Source organism: Mauremys reevesii, linkage group 9 (assembly GCF_016161935.1).
Source record: "Mauremys reevesii isolate NIE-2019 linkage group 9, ASM1616193v1, whole genome shotgun sequence".
Taxonomy (NCBI): domain Eukaryota; kingdom Metazoa; phylum Chordata; order Testudines; family Geoemydidae; genus Mauremys; species Mauremys reevesii.
This window is the reverse complement of record NC_052631.1, coordinates 15,996,530-16,014,385: the sequence shown is the minus strand read 5'-3', so window position 1 is coordinate 16,014,385 and position 17,856 is coordinate 15,996,530. Positions and strand designations below refer to the sequence as shown.

The 17,856-nt window shown below is 37.5% G+C and overlaps 1 protein-coding gene across 10 annotated transcripts in view; it reads right to left on the bottom strand.

Moving 5' to 3' along the window:
- Positions 1-17,856, bottom strand: part of PHC3 (polyhomeotic homolog 3) — a 114,967-nt gene that overhangs the window by 6,991 nt on the left and 90,120 nt on the right. For all 10 annotated transcript variants that reach the window (XM_039487332.1, XM_039487331.1, XM_039487333.1 and 7 more), the window contains 5 exons: positions 16,265-17,139; positions 10,901-11,051; positions 8,771-9,024; positions 7,634-7,793; positions 2,652-2,766 (listed from right to left, as the gene is read on the bottom strand). In XM_039487332.1, the coding sequence (XP_039343266.1) occupies positions 2,652-2,766; positions 7,634-7,793; positions 8,771-9,024; positions 10,901-11,051; positions 16,265-17,139 (1,555 nt within the window). The remainder of the gene's footprint in view (positions 1-2,651; positions 2,767-7,633; positions 7,794-8,770; positions 9,025-10,900; positions 11,052-16,264; positions 17,140-17,856) is intronic.

The window sequence follows — 17,856 nt, the reverse complement described above, 5'->3', positions numbered from 1 at the left end:
ACTGAATTAGTTTAACATGAGTGAGAGTAGCCGTACTGCAAAATTAATCTCAAGTTGTTGTGTCCATATTAGCATTGCACTCATTCATGTGTTGCACTAAGACTTATAGAGGCATATCCCACGGTTCTTTGCACTGCAAAAAGCTGAGCTGCTCTGTGACTTCTTTCCCAAAGAATTGTGGAAGAACATGTCTAGTCTTTCTGGGCACAGGAGGAACTTATGGGATGCCACTGAGGACTAGTGACACTGAAGTGCAGTATGGACTCAGACTAGCTCCAGAATGATCATGTTAGCAGCTGTTGTGCTAACTTGAGCTGTAGCATGAACCCCTGATGAGTCAGCCAATTCAAGTGAAAAGCACCACACTTGAGTTAAGGGGTTTTGTGTTTGCGCATGGACGGGAAATACTCGAGTTATAACTCAAATTAACAGCAGTGAAGACAAGCCCTAAGTCATTCTGGCACTGGAACACAACAAATCTGAATACATAACTTGATCCATTTTGATGATTTCTAAACTTCAACGGAAACTAGGTTTTCTCACCAATGCCACGAACAAATGAGGTGACTTATAGAAAGGTTTATATTTCTATCTAAATTTAAAAAGAGAGAGACAGCATCCTTGTAACATCTAACCGATGGATTCTGAATCTGGCCTCTCAACATAAATCACAAGGTCTAGGAAATTAAAGGTTACAAACAAAATAAATGGTTTGGGATGAAATTTCCTGTAAGGTACCATAAAGAAGGATCAGCCACAAGGGCATGGATTTATTGACCATTCTAGCCAAAGTAATGGCAATAAAAATGCAAGCTTCAAAGGATAATGGTGAAAGCAGCCGCTCATCAGAAGAGCTGGTCAAAATAGTTCAAATTTTGATGAAAAATGGCAAAGAAATTGATTAAATGTTTGTGGTTCCTCCCCCCACCCCCTTTTTAAAAATAGCTCAATTTATCAGTACCCAAAAGAGTTGGTCGGATCAAATTGAAATCCTGAAGACTTCTACAGTTAAAAGTTAATAAATACAAGTGTGACAAGTGTGACAGCCCCTTAAGGAACAGTTTTTCAGTCTCTTTTCACCCCCTTGTATAGTAACCCACAGGTGCATGGTAAACTTAAATGACTGCCAGATATACCTTAGACAGAAATCATACCATCTTTGTCATAAAGAGAGGGTAACCAAAAGTAACTGTGATTGGACAAGTAGCAGGATCAACATTTTTAGGACTTGACTACTCCTTTAAACATTTCCACTTGGAAGTATAACAGTGCCTAGTGAAATGCTTTCTGGATTTCAAAATAAACTTTCCAACCTCTGTTGAGACCAAAGATGGAATTCTATGTAGCCTCTGAATGACTAGATTGTAAAGAGAATTTAGCCAAAACCCTAAAGCAGATGCATAAGAAGTCTCATAAATGGCATTATGAAAGTACAACTGCCTTTCGTAGAATCAGCCTTGAACCGCCTCGGAGCCAGACCTGCTGGCTATGCCAGCACAGGAAGGGACTACTAGCCTGTCTTAGCACCGCTGACTGGACTTTTAACCGCCCGGTCGGAGGTGCTGACCGGAGCCGTCAGGGTCCCTTTTTGACCGGGTGTTCTGGTTGAAAACTGGACACCTGGCAACCCTATTTAGATGCCTCCGTGCCTGGAATCCTGAATCCACCAGAAATCAAAAAGAGTTTAAGTTCTAGGAAAAGCAGAGTCACCAAATCTCATCTCTCCTTGGATCTATAGTACCTATGTCTAGCCTTGAGTTTAATAGATTCTATCTGTTTACTCAACTAATTTGAGACAGAAACTGTCTGACTTTTTTGACTCATGATGATCTCATTCAGTCTTCAACCATTTCAAAAGAAGATCAAATTGGAGAAAAATTACACATACTTTTTGTTTTAGAACGGTCAGTGGATAAATCATGCTTTCCTCTCTATGCTCTGGAATTAATGAAAGCAGTTCTATGAAAACCTGCAGTAAAATGAATTTAGCTTACTTTTTCATTTTAAATTAAAACTGGTTTTAAACACTCAAACCAGCAAAAAACACAAGATAAAAACTTCTACAGCAAAAGATCACTAAAAGAGTAATACGTCTAGCTAATTAAGTGTAACAGTGTATCTGTAGACTTCAATATTAAATTTTGAAGAGCTCACAAATGAAAGTTTGATTTTTTTTTAAAACAAAGTCAAATATAATCAGACCAGAGAAGGACCTGAAACCACCTGTTACTTTGTTATTTAAGTAAATAACTAACTGCTGTGCAGCTTGGTTTATTTGGAGCATCAGAGCAGCTTTGGAAAACACCAACTAAACTATACTTGCTAATTATATTTTTTATTTCTCTTTTATGTATGTAAGTAAAGACTATTCCCACTCAGTCTAATAAACAGCTAAAGCCCTACCTATTCTGTGCAGCATTTCAGCTATGCCAGAACACATCATTCTATTTTCTGAATTGCTTTTTAATATATACACTGTATCCCCTCATCACCGTAGATTGTAAAATCTTTGGGGTAAAGACCCTGTTTGTTATTTAGCATGGATGGTTTAACTATTTTTCAGGGCCATATACAATTTTAGTGTTATACCCTGATTAATAAATAAATACATTATTAATAATAATAATAATAATAATAATAATGCAGAATACCTTTTGGCACAGGACATGGAGCAGAATCGCTTTGACCGTAGGAACTTATTAGCATATCCCATTTTTCCACAAAACTCACACTTCAGGAGATCATTTTCCATTTCATCTAGTCCCTCTAAAGAAAGGAGTGACACACATAAGAAGTCAGTTTGAACAATTTAAATATGATGCCATTTAGTTTCTCATCTCTTAAGGAGGCACAAAGTAAAATTCAAATATCAATATCAACACATTTAACTGAATGCCTTTAGAAAGGTAAACAGACAATTGATGCCAAATCAGTAGATTATACAAATCATTGTTTGACCAGAGTGAAGTGTTACTTAATTTATCTAATGAATTTAGCCTCTCTTGTTTTGTTTCATTTCATGAGCTGATAATGTCCTCAAATTTAATCAAGCTTTTTTTCCCCTTCTATGAACCAATCATAAACAGTTCACTGTGAGCATTTGACAATCCATATTCAAAATTCAAGCTCTGTCGCTTAGCTGTAATATGTCACATCATTACAAAGTACTATTTCTCTTCCCTGAATGGATGAGAATAACTCTTATAATCAGGAGCAGGATTGAGGGAGCCACTGAAGCACTGAATCTAATCTATGGAACAGACAGCAATTTAAGAAGAGAATAAGCCTACAGGAAGGGAATTAATATTATTAAGGTATTTTCCTTTTTAAGCCACACAGGCCATGCCCAAGGCAGGATTCCTAAAAATATTAGGCTACTGTAAGATGTATTGCCTATGTTTAGTTTATTTTTTCTTTTTAGATTGCATAATGTAGTGACGTGTGTGATCAAATCTTTGTCAGGCTCATTTGATTGTCTTTGTGCTCTGACAAGTGGTTCGGGGAATCCTGTTCTCTCCTGAATTAAGCAGTGTTCCCATCTTATATAAAATATACTTCATTTGCTGTTTTAATAATATTATTACTTCACATATTTTATCACCATAGTTATTAATGCACATTGATCACCACACTCAGTGATTTAATTATATGTGAATTCATGGTCCTAGTTACAAAAGGAGTGGTCAGAGCTGTTGAAAATTTAAACATTTTTCAATACTTTACTTTGATTCATTTCAACAGCAAATTTTCCCATTTACTGACACACAAGAAAACTTAAGGCATAGAAATTATCCTTCATTATCCTTTAACTCCCCAAAATATTATAAAAGAAATCAGACTTTAAATCGTGCCTGGAAAGTTAACAAATCCAGGTTCTGCTGGAACCAGGAGGGAAGCAAATGCCAAAGATGAGGACCTGTCATGCTTTAGACACTGCTAGGTTGACCTAGCTACTGCCTCTGAAGGGGGTGGGTTTACTTAAGTGATGAAAAAATCCCTTCCATTGCTGTACCAAGTGTCTACACTATAATGCTGCTGCAACTGTGCTGCTGTAGCCCTTGTAATGCAGACACACCTAATGATGTAGTGACATCTGCCTGCTTTTGCAGCACTGGAAACAGCTTTTAGAGGTGCGATCTGCCCCATTCATCTCAACGGTATCCCGCAGCTCCTGGTCGCCACAGGCAGCGGGGGACCCTGGGAGCTGCAGGTGGCAGGGATATCCCACAGCCCCCAGCTGCTGCAGGAGGCTCCTAGCCCCTGCGCAGCTGCCCTGCTTCAAGCAGTATGGGACCCACAGATCCCCATTTTGTCCAGGATATTTTTAGTAAAATCATGGACAGGTCACGGCTTCCATTAATTTTTCTCTTTTGCCCGTGATCTTTTACTAAAAATATCTGTGACAAAATCTTAGTCTTACTTATTGTTAGTACACAAAGAACCCTAGAGAGTTCTGTGAAAAATGAAACAGTCAGTATTCAGTGTAACTACCAAATTTAAGATGACTTGCTAATTACTCCACTGAAACTGCAAACACTCTAAAGCGTACACCAAAAGAAAGTAAAAGCCCTTAATATTTTAAAAATATCTCACATGAAGTAAAAAATTACTAATTACTAATGAGTCAGGTAATTGCCATCTTGATAGTCTAACACAGGGGTCGGCAACCTTTCAGAAGTGGTGTGCCGAGTCTTCATTTATTCACTCTAATTTAAGGTCTCGCATGCCAGTAATACATTTTAACGTTTTTAGAAGGAATCTTTCTATAAGTCTATAATATGTAACTAAACTATTGTTGTATGTAAAGTAAATAAGGTTTTTTAAATGTTTAAGAAGCTTAATTTAAAATCAAATTAAAATGCAGAGCCTCCGGACCGGTGGCCAGGCCCCGGGCAGTGTGAGTGCCACTGAAAATCAGCTTGAATGCCGCCTTCGGCACACGTGCCATAGGTTGCCTACCCCTGGTCTAACAGCTTAATATAAATCAAGAAGTAGAGCTCTCCACACACAAACATGAGGTAGGAGATTTACAAAGCTGTTACAAGGTAAGTTTTGTCATTTATTTGTCTAGAAGGGTATTGTATACAGTATTGTTAAATTAACAAAAAAAGTCACAAGTAACAGAACTTACCACATATAACAACTTTGAAAGCCTCCTGCCTCTCTTATGATGGCCAGTCAGTAAAATCAGCAAAGAATCCTGTGGCACCTTATAGACTAACAGACGTTTTGCAGCATGAGCTTTCGTGGGTGAATACCCACTTCTTCGGATGCAAGTGGGTATTCACCCACGAAAGCTCATGCTGCAAAATGTCTGTTAGTCTATAAGGTGCCACAGGATTCTTTGCTGCTTTTACAGATCCAGACTAACATGGCTACCCCTCTGAGTCAGTAAAATGGCAGCTCTCACTGAGAGATATTGGCACCATTCACAATTATGAAGACAACTAAACAGTGATAGATCTTTCTAAAAGCTTTTGTAAAATATTCTGTCACTTATCTTTTCTTTTACCATACTCCATATCCCTCAACTGTTAACTCCTTGTCTTGCATGTCCCTTATGTCACTTTCTCAGGGAAAAAGACAGGGCTCTGAAGAATCTTGCCTACATATGACACGGAAAGGCCAGAGGCTCAAATCTCATTGGTTGTACACCTTATAGAGTACAGAATGTTCCACTGATGACTACCAAATAGCTGAACATGGTGAAATGTCTGTGTTTTTTAATTTTTATTTTTAAAATATGTAGGAAATGCAATTTAAAAAACAGCATTGAAAGAATGTTAAGGTTTCAAAGTGAAGTCCTCAAACATCAGGAAATTACTAAGTTAAGGCTGTCCTTGAAAAATGCAAAAAGGTTTTGGAGGACTCATGAGCCGTATCAGCAATTGTGATCTCTCAAACTAAAACAAGTCAGAAAACCTTGGACTGGAAGCTTAAAATTAATTTTGTATTTAATTTTTAGCTACCATCTCACGTGTTTTGACTTACAATAGGACTGCAAACTACTATATCTCATTTCAATAAAGTGTTTCCAAGATAAATAAGTTATCGATGTGGGTCTGTTCCAATGCGTTACTGAAATGAACTACTAAGATGAGAATTTACATGCAATTGGAACCTCAAGGCATCTGGCCCCAAATACCATTTGAGCTGCGACCTGAATCTCAGGTTTAAATAAAAATCCAATAGTGATTAAATTTTCTATTATGTCACCATCAACAAATATTCCTCTTAGCTTCAGAACTGTTAGCAACACTATGCTTTTTCCCTCCCCAAACACCTGCAATTCTCCTCTCTTAAGCAGTGGCAAACCATGATAATAAAAACAATTCTAATTGCTAGAGAGGTCTCTGATGTACTTATGAGGAAAGATTAGAAAAAGATGCACATATGGTACAGCTTGGCTAACTAACAACTCATTTGGGGTAGGGGACAGGACAAGGTAACAATATATGGATATTTGAAGGACAGAAAGGAATTATGGTACAAGGAGGTATAAACTAGAAGCTGAGCTGGAAAATAAAGAAAATCATAGGCTTAGTACCAAAAACAACTTCCTGACAGTGTCAACTGTATTAGACTGTGGAAGAGACGCCCCCCCCAGAGGAGATGGTGGAATTTAGAACTTTAAAATTAGACTGAAAATATATTAGAAAATGCAAGGCAGAGAATAATACACCATTCACTGGGGCCTGGACTAGGAGGTCTAAATCTCTTCTCTCTATATCTTTTATGATGCTTTCCATACTAGGGCATGAACACAGAATGTTGATGAATTGGAGAGGGTTCAGAGAAGAGCGACAAGATTGGTTAAAGGATTGGAAAATATGCCTCAGTGATAAACTAAATAGACTGAACACCTGGAATCTAACAAAGAGGAGGCTCAAGGCTGACTTAATCACAGGCTACAAATATCTACCATGGGCAACAAATATTTGATAATGGGATCCTCAGTGTAGCAGACATAGGTGTAACAGGATCCAGTGGCGGGAAGTTGAAGCTATATAAATTCAGACTGGAAATAAGGCAGCAATTTTGAACAGTGAGGGTTATTAATCATCAGAGTAATTTAACCAGGGCTGTAGTAGATTCAGTCTTGATTTAAAACTTGCCAGTGATGGAGAATGTTTTTCTACAAGATATGCTCTCATTCAAATAGGGATTATTTTGTGGAAGTTTTATGGCTTGTGTTATGAAGGTCAGACTAGATGACCACAGCGATCCTGTCTGGCCTTTGAATCTATGAACCATGGTAGTAAAATAATCCAAGTTAAAAAAAAAGTTTGATTACCAGGGTTCTAACAAAATTGTCTGTAACTGTTTTGCAATGGAAAAAGGAAAGGAAAGGAATTATTGTCAGCGTGGTTTCTTTTTTGAGAATGGTGCTAGCCCAAGCTATGCTATATTACTTAGGTAAGTCAATGACACAGTTTCTTAAAACAGCGTGCATCCATACTGAACACCATTACAATCTGTGTTTGGCTATAACTGTTTGAAAATAGTTTCAAACATCATCACTAGATAGAGTGTCAAAAGGATCTAAGATAGAGAAACAGTCCTGATGTACAGACTGCACAGTCTATGCCATAGCATTGACTGGAATAATGTGTATTAAATTAAATCTACAAACCTTCTGTAATTATGTCCTCTATCTCTGTGTCTGAGGAGTTCTCTGCATGTTTTGTATTGTTCTGCAGCTCTGACTCAACACACATGACACTCATGACCTGACCCTCCATTAGGAGCCTTTTTTTCGCAGGCTGCTCAACCAGAAGAGATGAACGACTTACCTGTTATAATAAAAGCAGAGTACTATGAAACAACAATTAGAAGAAAATGGCACATGGTATTTAGCTGAGCCACAACAACAGTGTTTGCATTCTTTAGCCTGTTCATCGTTATGATACATAGTGCTACACATGCACACATCATTTTATAGACAAATAAAAGGACAGGTTCCTGCCCTACAGATCTTACAATCAAAACTAGACTTAACTATAGTAAACAAAGGGAGATGAGAAAGGTGAATGAGAGCATGAGAGTTATCCAGTAAGGTGATTAGCAATGCAGAAGACATCACACTTTTCAAAACTAGAGACCCAGTAGCCTGGAACTGGACATTTCTGGCTTTAAAAAGTTTCCAGTGCTTAGCGACAATCTGCTCTTACAGGGCTAACTCCTGTCAGTGTTTTGTCAGTGACTTTAATGGGATCAAAGTTTGTCCAACACTTCTTAACACCAAAGTCATAGTATATGCAGAGCACCATCTCAGATATCTACACGCAGTAATTTTTCTATAAGATGGATAAAAGTAAAGCTAAATATTATAAACAATAATACTAAAATAATTTCATCTCACTATACACCTCTCCTCACAACAAAATATATACTTTTTAATAGCCCTCTTTTTTTTTTTTTCTCCAGAAAATTTTTCTGCTATGGTTCTTTTAAAAACTAGTAACCTGCCATTCAATTATTCAGCTGGATGAAAAAGTAGCATGAATTTGAACAATACACTTAAGATAAACCTGATTCACATATGCTGTAATACATGTAAATATGCATATAACATATGCATATATAAAATATGCTGTAAAAGTGCTGTAACAAATTGGCTATAAACAGAAGGAAAAGAAGGTCAATCCCAAAATTCTGAAAAGGTATTCAGAATATAAGGAACTTAACTATGTAATAGCCACAAATAACTGAACCAGATTTGTTTGTCTTTTAAAACATATGTCAATAGCTTTTAAACTTTTACACTTACAGGAAATGGCTCTAAACCCTCCTGAATCACAAAGCCCTCAATAACATGGGTCAGGATCTGTGGTTTAACGATAGCCTGTGGAGGTTTGTTTTCTAGGTTAGGAATGCTATTAGGCATTGATGTGATGTTACTCCTTGTGGCAGCTGCTGGAAGCAAAAGAGGAGGTGGTGGAATAGAGGCATGTGAAGGGTCTGATGGAGATTTAATTACTGAGGCACTGACTGATGATGCCATTGCAGGAAGTCCCACTTGTTCTGGAAAAAAATAATTTAAAATATATTATACTTTTAATCACTGTGTCCAGATATTTTCACAGAGTAATAGAAAGCAGAGATGGAAAACACCTACATTAATGCATTCATGGTCTTGTCAATGAAGATTTTTTTCTCCTATAGTTTATATTATAAACTTTAAATTATACCTTTACTTTCCGTGGAACAGTCTTCCAAGGAAAGTAAAGTTATCCTAATAGCCTGCACCATTAGGACATTTTTCCTGACATTCAACCTAAATTTCCCTTTGTTCAGTATTTCCCAGCTATACTCACCTTTGTCCACAACAAACATCTTTCAAATATTTGTATCATATAGCTCTTAGCCATCCATCTAGATTGTAAATCCACAAGGCAGGAACAGAGACCAACATTTAAAACTTGGGAGTCTAAAGCTGGGCTCCTAAAACCATATTTAAGCACTTCAATAGAAATGGCCTGATTTCCAGTTCCCACTGAGCTGCAAATTCATAAACACATTAGAAAGTCAGGCCACTTCTATTTAGGTGCCTAAATATGGATACAGGAGCCCAACTGCAGGCACCCGGATTTGAAAATTTTGGTCTGTCTCTCCTAGTGGCCATGTAAGATGTCATGCATGCTTATGGTATATAAATAAATTCACTATTATTATTCTAATCTTCATCTCAGTGGGTTAATTATTTGTTACAGTGCATCAATAATACTCACTTCTTGTCTCTTATTTTATACAAAAAACCCCAAAAGTAACTCAAAACCAACAATAGGGCAGCCTGTACAAAATGACTTCTTCAGTCCAGGCAGGATCCCTCCTCGCTTTCCAGGAGGGCATACTATGCTGGCTCCTCCAGGCAGGAGTAAACTATACTTGTACCTGATGTTGGCTAGTATTTGCTTTGGACTGAGTAAATACAGTTACTGATCCTGATATCAGTCAGCATTCTCTCCTGGCATGTGGATGCAATAAATAAATCCTGTCCTGCTGCCTGAGGGAAGAGACTTTCTTATGCCTTCTTCTCCCTGTTCTATTCCAGGACCTGATCCTACAATGTGCCGAGCACTTCCTGCGATGTTCAAAATGCTCTGAACTCTCTCTGATTTAGAAAGGAATTGAGGGTACTCAGCACCTCATAGGAGTATCCATCTACCTGCAGGATCAGGCGCTAGTGAAACAGACAAAGTATATTCTCTATAATTAAACTAAATAAAATTATTTATTGGTTGCTTTTGTCTCACAATACACCATTCTCATGACCTACCAAAAAACGAAGTGAATTGTAATAATTACAATGCAGCTGATATCCTTATAGCATTTTCCAACTAGAGTCCTTGATCCTGCAAGAAGATCAGCTTGTATGATCAGGGCTGCAGTGTGTTGGGGGCAGTTCACAAACCAATGAAGATTGCTACTGTTATTAATTAATTCATTGTGGTAGTGCCTATGGGCCCCAATCAAGATAGGTGTTCCATTTGCTAGGAGCTATACAAGCGCATGTGGAAGCAGAGTCGCTGCCACAAAGACCTTGTGTCTAAGAGGTCAAATGATATACAAGCTGTAAGTCATTTATCTTTGTTTGTTTTTAATATAAAAATCAATTAAATTTAATCAAAAAACATTCTCACTATATAAATAGCTTTCTTAAAAATAAATAGTGTTTTCATATATTTCTTTATAACTGAATACATCATTCTACCATCCTGCTTTCTAGTATATTTCATGAAGCTTCATTAATTGGAGAACTATCCCATTAAACCTTAAAAACAGGTGAAAGTCACATGCTTTTGCTTTAAATATTTCAAGCTAGGAAAGGTACCTGATCAGAAAGAGATTCAGGCAGAAAAGCTGACCTAATTCCAACAGTCTCTGCACTTGTGCTCACCTGACAAAGGCGCCTCTGAAGCAAGCTCCTCGCCATTTCCTAAGGTTATGATCGGTGGAGACAAGGTTGGTGGGGTAGGTGTTCTAACCATACGGACGCATTCAGACTCCTCTGGCATCTCTTCCTCACACACGTTCTCCACTTGGTAAATCTGCATTGAACAGATCATTGCTTTACGAAAGATTTCCATTCTACTATAACACCCTAAAACAGATACATGAATGTAATCTTGACAAACAAATTGCCAACTGATTTTTAAAAATATACTATCACCTATTAATAATATACTTCAATTTTTCCACACTACAGACACCCCTCACCCCCATCTATCCATGACTGGATTCTGATGATATAGTAATAATGAGAACAAAACTACAGCATTTGTAATATCAGCCAAATTCTAAGACATGTGTACCATTCGCTTCACAGACAGGTGGTCCAGAGAACTTAACTGGCCCTCTCCATCTTTAATCTCTCTAGTCTTCCCTGTTTTATTATATATATATTTAAAGATTACCACTAGATTTAAGCAATAAAACAGAATGGCAATTTAGTACAGAGGACATGGATTGAAGTTGCAACACTTTACATTATAAGATCCCTATTTTCATTTGTTTATCACTTTGCCAAACTAACTGTTTCAGCTGAAATTTAATGTGCCAGGTGTGTCTGCCTCAGACTGAATGTTTTTGGAAAGTTTCAGCAAACACTGTTCACCTATTTCTCAGAATGAGTTATGCCCGTGTTAACAACAACAACAAAAAAATCTTACAACTGTTTCATTGAGAAGTTCTAGCATCCCTATGCTTTGGACCAGAAGTACTTGAAATTTGGCAGGTGGGGTCACCCAGGAATGAGGGACATGACTTTTACCATCCTCATGAATGTCCACCCAAATTTGGTCAGGTTATAAACCTCTGAAAATTGCAGTTCGTACATGGCCAGTGGAGATTTGTTAGAGTTAGGCATCTAAATTCTCTGAAGATTCTGTCTGTACTGAGCATGCTCCATCCTGGGTCTACAGGGTCTGAGTGAGACCTTCCCATCAACTTCTCCTCCCAGCTGTTGGGGCACCAGGCACAGGAACTGAGAGTAGGATAACTCTCTCTCCTGTGCTCACAATGCTCGCCCTGCTGGCATTCAGGATGCATAGAAAAGGAGGGGTCTTATGGGAAAAATGTGAGATCATTCCATTAAAGACTCTCATAATGCATACGCACAAGGGGGTCAAATTAAAGGTGGCACAGGCAACCTTAATTCTGCCATTTCCTAACTTTTGAGTATTTGACTTCGCAAACTTAACATTCTTTTAATGTCATTTTTTTAATACAATTTTAGGTAGAGTTTACAAATTATACCTTTTCATTAAAAATACAGAGATTCACAGTAACCCATAAAAAAGGCTTCATTTCAATAGAGGAAGTTATATTTTTCAATCAGTATTTCTGAACTGAGAGCAAGAATCACTTCAGTTTGGAGTCTTTAATGTACAAGGTCTCCAAAGTTATGTGCCTTCCTACTCATACAACTGCATACTACAGTAAGCAAAACAAAGATTTCAAGAGAACATGCCAAGTTTATCAGCTAAAGTTGTTATAAATGATTTTCTCCAAAACTATAATGTAAATTGAAGTGATTTACTGACAGTCAACTCAGCAGATATAGGAGTTCAACGACAAGCTGTCAAGAGACACCTTGCTTCCATCGGGCCTTGTCCCTGTCTAAACTAACAGGGGACTGGGATTAACATTATCTTCCAAATGCATATCAAACAATAACTACAGTAGTGTTTTCCTCAGTTAGGTGATAGCCTGAAACAAAGCCTCTGAAAGGTGTGAATTCCCCTGCACCATTAATCTCATTGGGGTGTTATGTCTAAAGCCTAATGATGATGCTTTAAATGGCAGTATTAGCTATTTCACAACTGATCATTTTAGTAGATGGTGAGAGAGAAGATCTTGAGGGTAGAATTGAGAGTTGCTGCAGAGATGAAAATCCGGAAGGAAGAAAGAGACACAGAGTTGCAGATGGAGAAGAGAGAAAGAACAAAAACAAAAACAAAAACAGGAGGCTAGAGAAACAAAAAGGAAGGAACACTGGTGGTCTTGAATACATAATACTGAATACATACAAAATGATAACTGGTGACCCTCCTCTAATAACCTCCTTGGAATAGGACTTTACTCTATCAGTAGTCCTGTTAAAATCAATGGGACTATTCATCAGGAGAAGGGGCACCAAAATCCAGTCCCAAAAAGTTTAGTGCTATATAAAGGTCATATTCTACACTTGATCTTTGTGCAAACTTCCCATTCACATCAAGGAGTTCCACTGATGGCAGTATACAGTCCCACAGATTATAATTAAAAATGGAATTCAGCCCTCCCCATGGAAGGAGTCTGATGCCCCTGTTCTGGCTTCAGGAATATTAAGCACGGTCATATAGACAGACAATAGTCCTTTTCCACATAAAAGGTCTGTAAGAAAAATGCATATAATTTCCAAATATTTGTGGGCAAGGAAGAGGGAAAGAATTTAGACAAAGTCCACGGTATAAATAATACATGTCTGAATAAATCAGAATAAAAGATCAGAAGCAAATAATACATAATCTTGTTCACATTACAGTTAGGACTGTCGATTAATCGCAGTTAACTCTCGCAATTAACTCAAAAAAATTAATCACGATTAATCGGACTGTTAAACAATAGAACACCAATTGAAATTTATTAAATATTTTTGGATGTTTTTCTACATTTTCAAATATATTGATTTCTAGTACAACACAGAAAAAGTGTACAGTGCTCACTTTATATTATTTTTATTTCAAATATTTGCACTGTAAAAATGGTAAACAAAAGAAATAGTATTTTTCAATTCACCTCATACAAGTACTGTAGTGGAATCTCTTTCTCGTAAAAGTGTAACTTACAAATGTAGATTTTTTTCGTTATTGAGCAGAACCTGTCATCAGCATGGATGCATGTTCTCTGGAATGATGGTTGAAGCATCAAAGGACATATGAATCTTTAGCACATCTGGCATGTAAATATCTTGCGACTCCTGCTACAACAGTGACATGCCAATGCCTGTTCTCACTTTCACGTGACATTGTAAACAAGAAGTGGGCAGCAAATTGTAACTAAACTTGTTTGTCTGACCGATTGGCTGAAGTGGGACTGAGTGGACTTGTAGGCTCTAAAGTTTTACATTGTTTTATTTTTGAATGCAGGTTTTTTTTGGTACATAATTCTACATTTGTAAATTCAACTTTCATGATAAAGAGATTGCACTACAGTACTTGTATTAGGTGAATTAAAAAAATACTATTTATTTTGTTTTTTACAGTGCAAATATTTGTAATAAAAAATATAAAGTGAGTACTGTACATTTTGTATTCTGTGTTGTAAATGAAATAAATATATTTGGAAATGTAGAAAACATCCAAAAATATTTAAATGTGGTATTCTATTATTGTTTAACAGCGCAATTAATTTTTTTTTAAATCGCTTGACAGCCCTAATTACAGTAGCACTAACTCTCTTTGGAAATTTACTTTGGAACAGATACTGTTAAATTGCTGGGCCATCAGAACTCAAGCTGTGATGGATTCAAGAGACCCCCTACTGAAAAACAGCTGGTCAGAGACTAGGAAGCTGGGGCGGTAACAGAGGCGGGACATTTTATTTTTGTATGTCTATTGAAATCTAATCTTGTACAATCCAAAGAAATTAAACACAATTCTGGTTCAAGTCAAATATTTTTCACAAGCTCATTGGGGATGATCCCAGCTGGCTGGCTGGCTGAACAGTGATTTATAACTCTGCCTCTCTTACACATAATATTTAAAAGGTAATGAAGATTGTCACAGTGTTTCCCTTATGTATTTTCACCATTTTTTTCAAGTCTAAATAAGCTTAGGAACATTATTTATCTAATAAACTTTCTCTAAATTATCTTCCCTCCTCCACCATTATATGAGCATAGAGGGCTTATTCATTTTCCTTATGTGTACTGGTAAGCATAGATGTTTGACTTGACTTCTATTCTTAGTTTTTCACCTTTGATGCTCTTTTTGGTGTAAATCCTCACCTGTTTAATATTTCTAAGGATACCAGTTTGAAACATAACACCACCCTCTCAATATTTAATAAATGGACACATGCAACACCACAAAGAACATATAGTGTGTGAAGAAATAAATGCATTTATGAATAAATAAGAAAAGATGCCTGAATGAAAAAGAATATTTTGCAGGTGTGAATGAGTGAAAAATCAATGGAAATGCATGGGTGTATGGTAAGTGAATGAGCAAATGTTTTAATTATGATAGCAATAGGAGTTGTCAAGTAGGTGCACATCAGGAAAACCAGATGACAAAGGCTCTAATCCTGCAAAACACTTAAGCATGGTCTTATCTTTAAACATGTGAGTAATTCCACTGTCTTCAATGGGACTACTCATGCTTACTGTTAAGCACATTCTTAAGTGCTTTTCTGAATCAAGGTCAAAACGAGTGAGCCACAACTGAAAACAACAACTATTAAAATAATAAGAGCTAAGACTAGCAAAGAACTACTTGGTTAGTGCAGTGGCTGTGAACACAAAGGGGGCATAAACATTCCCTAAATCTCTCTTGGTGGAGAGGCTTTTCAGTTACAGTACCAACTGAACTATCCAAAATTCAGTTACCCATAACTTCTTTTTATGTTCCCTGAAAATTCCCAAAGCCTTGATTAGACAAATGTATTTGAATATTTAAAATTGCACTGTATTTAATATAGAGGGCCAAAATTTCATAGTCCGGGGGGAACCTGACACTGGCATAAAGCTGGTGGAGGCAGCTCTTGCATCAACTGTTCCTCACCCTAGCATAAGGGGAAGAAGGGATTATGTTAATGACATTCCATGGGTATGGTGGAGCTACTGATTCCCTGCGGGACCTTATGTCAGTGGTGTAAGTTACAGCTGCTCCTGTGCAGTTCTGTGTCCCTCCACCTCCTTCAAATGCACTCAAGTGGAATTTGGGGTAGGATGGAGAATACGCCCCAAAACATTTTCTTCAAAGGATACAGTTTCAAAATGGAAAAGTCAGTTCTGCAAAGATAGTAATATTATTTGCTTATCCAGCAATAAAATGAATGTCAGACTGGGAGCCAGTTTTTCAACACATCGCTTTGTTTAGATGCCATGCAGCAATGCCAGTTTTACCAAACCTGTAAATGATTTTGAGAACAGATTCTTCTTTCCTTATACACACACGAGATTTCTGTCATCTATGGCCATAATAGAATGTTGGTGGAGAAAGCGTTTTTCACTTTTAGTTAAATATCAAAACCAAAAAGAAAATTTCTGAGAGCTTACCACAGGGGTTTCAACAGGTACTGATGGTTGTACTTGAAGGTTTACTGCAACAGTCTGTGGTGGCGGAAGAGTCTGAAATGGCAGTTGGACCAAAGCTTCTGCAGCAGGAAGCTCCTCCTCAGAAACCAAAGTATTTTGCACCAAAACCTGGCCCTGGGATAGAATTTCAGGCTGCATTTGTAAAGATTGCACAGACTGCAAGGGCAGTTGTTGAATCTGGGTTGGAGATGTTGACAGCTGTGGAGGGGTTGCAACTGGGATTGGCACGGACTGTAAGGTCGGATATTGCTGATGTGGTGTTGGAGACACTGTCTGCTGGCCCGGGGACATCAAGTTCGGCTGATCTACTGGCCCAATGTGTACTACTGGGGAAGGTGGAACTGTAAGATGGGATGGAAGATTAAGCTGTTGTGCTACCGGTCGTACTTGACTAGTAGTGGGCTGCTGTGGGTTCTGCTCCGACTGTAGAGCTGATGGCATAAGAGGATGTGGTTGTGACTGAATAAGTGCTTGTGGATGAATTATTATGGTGGGCGACTGACTAGGTGAGTGAGCAGGCGTAGGAGACACCACTACTGACTGCTGAGCTGATGGGGATGGAGTAGGAGATATTGTTAAAGGAGGAGGATGGATGTGAACAGGTGAGCAATGTTGTGACTGGACACTATTAGGAACTGGAGGAAGACCATGGCTTTGGAGTGGAACATAGTGTTGTGATGGAGGTGGTTCCTGATTAGGAGGAGTCTGAAGTGTGATAGGCTGAACTTGCTGCTGTTGTAATATCAGCTGATGATGGGAAATCTTTGGAGGAGGTGAATGAAGAGGTATCTGCTGATGTTTTATTAGAGAATGAGGTTGAATTGCAGAATATGAAGCTGTGAGGGGGGAAAAATGACAATTAGTATTTGTTTACTTAAGTTCAAAGAACATTACAATAAATGTTTAAATGAGGAAAATTTTCACATCAGATTACTAAAGTCTGCACAGAACTTGACCAAGCCTTTCAGACGAGCACAACTTAGAAATGCCTTAGAAAATACCCTCTTCAACCATATACAGTGTCCTAAATGTAACACACAAATGGAATGCATTTATTTTGGTAAATTCCAAAGTGAAATATAGCACTGAACAATTAAATAAAACATGCTTGTTTTAGCTACACAAATGTTTCTAGAGAAAGACATCTATCTTTCTGCCACCAGTTCTAAGACTATTGTTAATAAGACTTCTTTTAGTTAAAAAATACTACCCTCAACTTTGAAAAGAACAGCATTTGCCTGCTTTAAAATAGTTGTAATATAAAAGAGGTAAGTACTTTAGAGTCAATAAGGTTGGATTAAAATTGCTAATTTTATGTCAGTCAGTGCTATTTAAAAATAGTTTTTTAAAAATAATGGGCTCAAAAAGTTTTAAATTAGAACATTTAGACTAAGCCTGTAAAAACTAAGTGCCTAAAGTTATGCAACTAATAAATAATTAGGAACCTAAAACGTGTTCTCATTTTCAGAGATGTACTCCCCTTCCTCCCAAAGGAGCCAGTGACTCCTTGTCATAACTGCCTACAATGGGAAACTGAAGTGCTTGAGATTTTC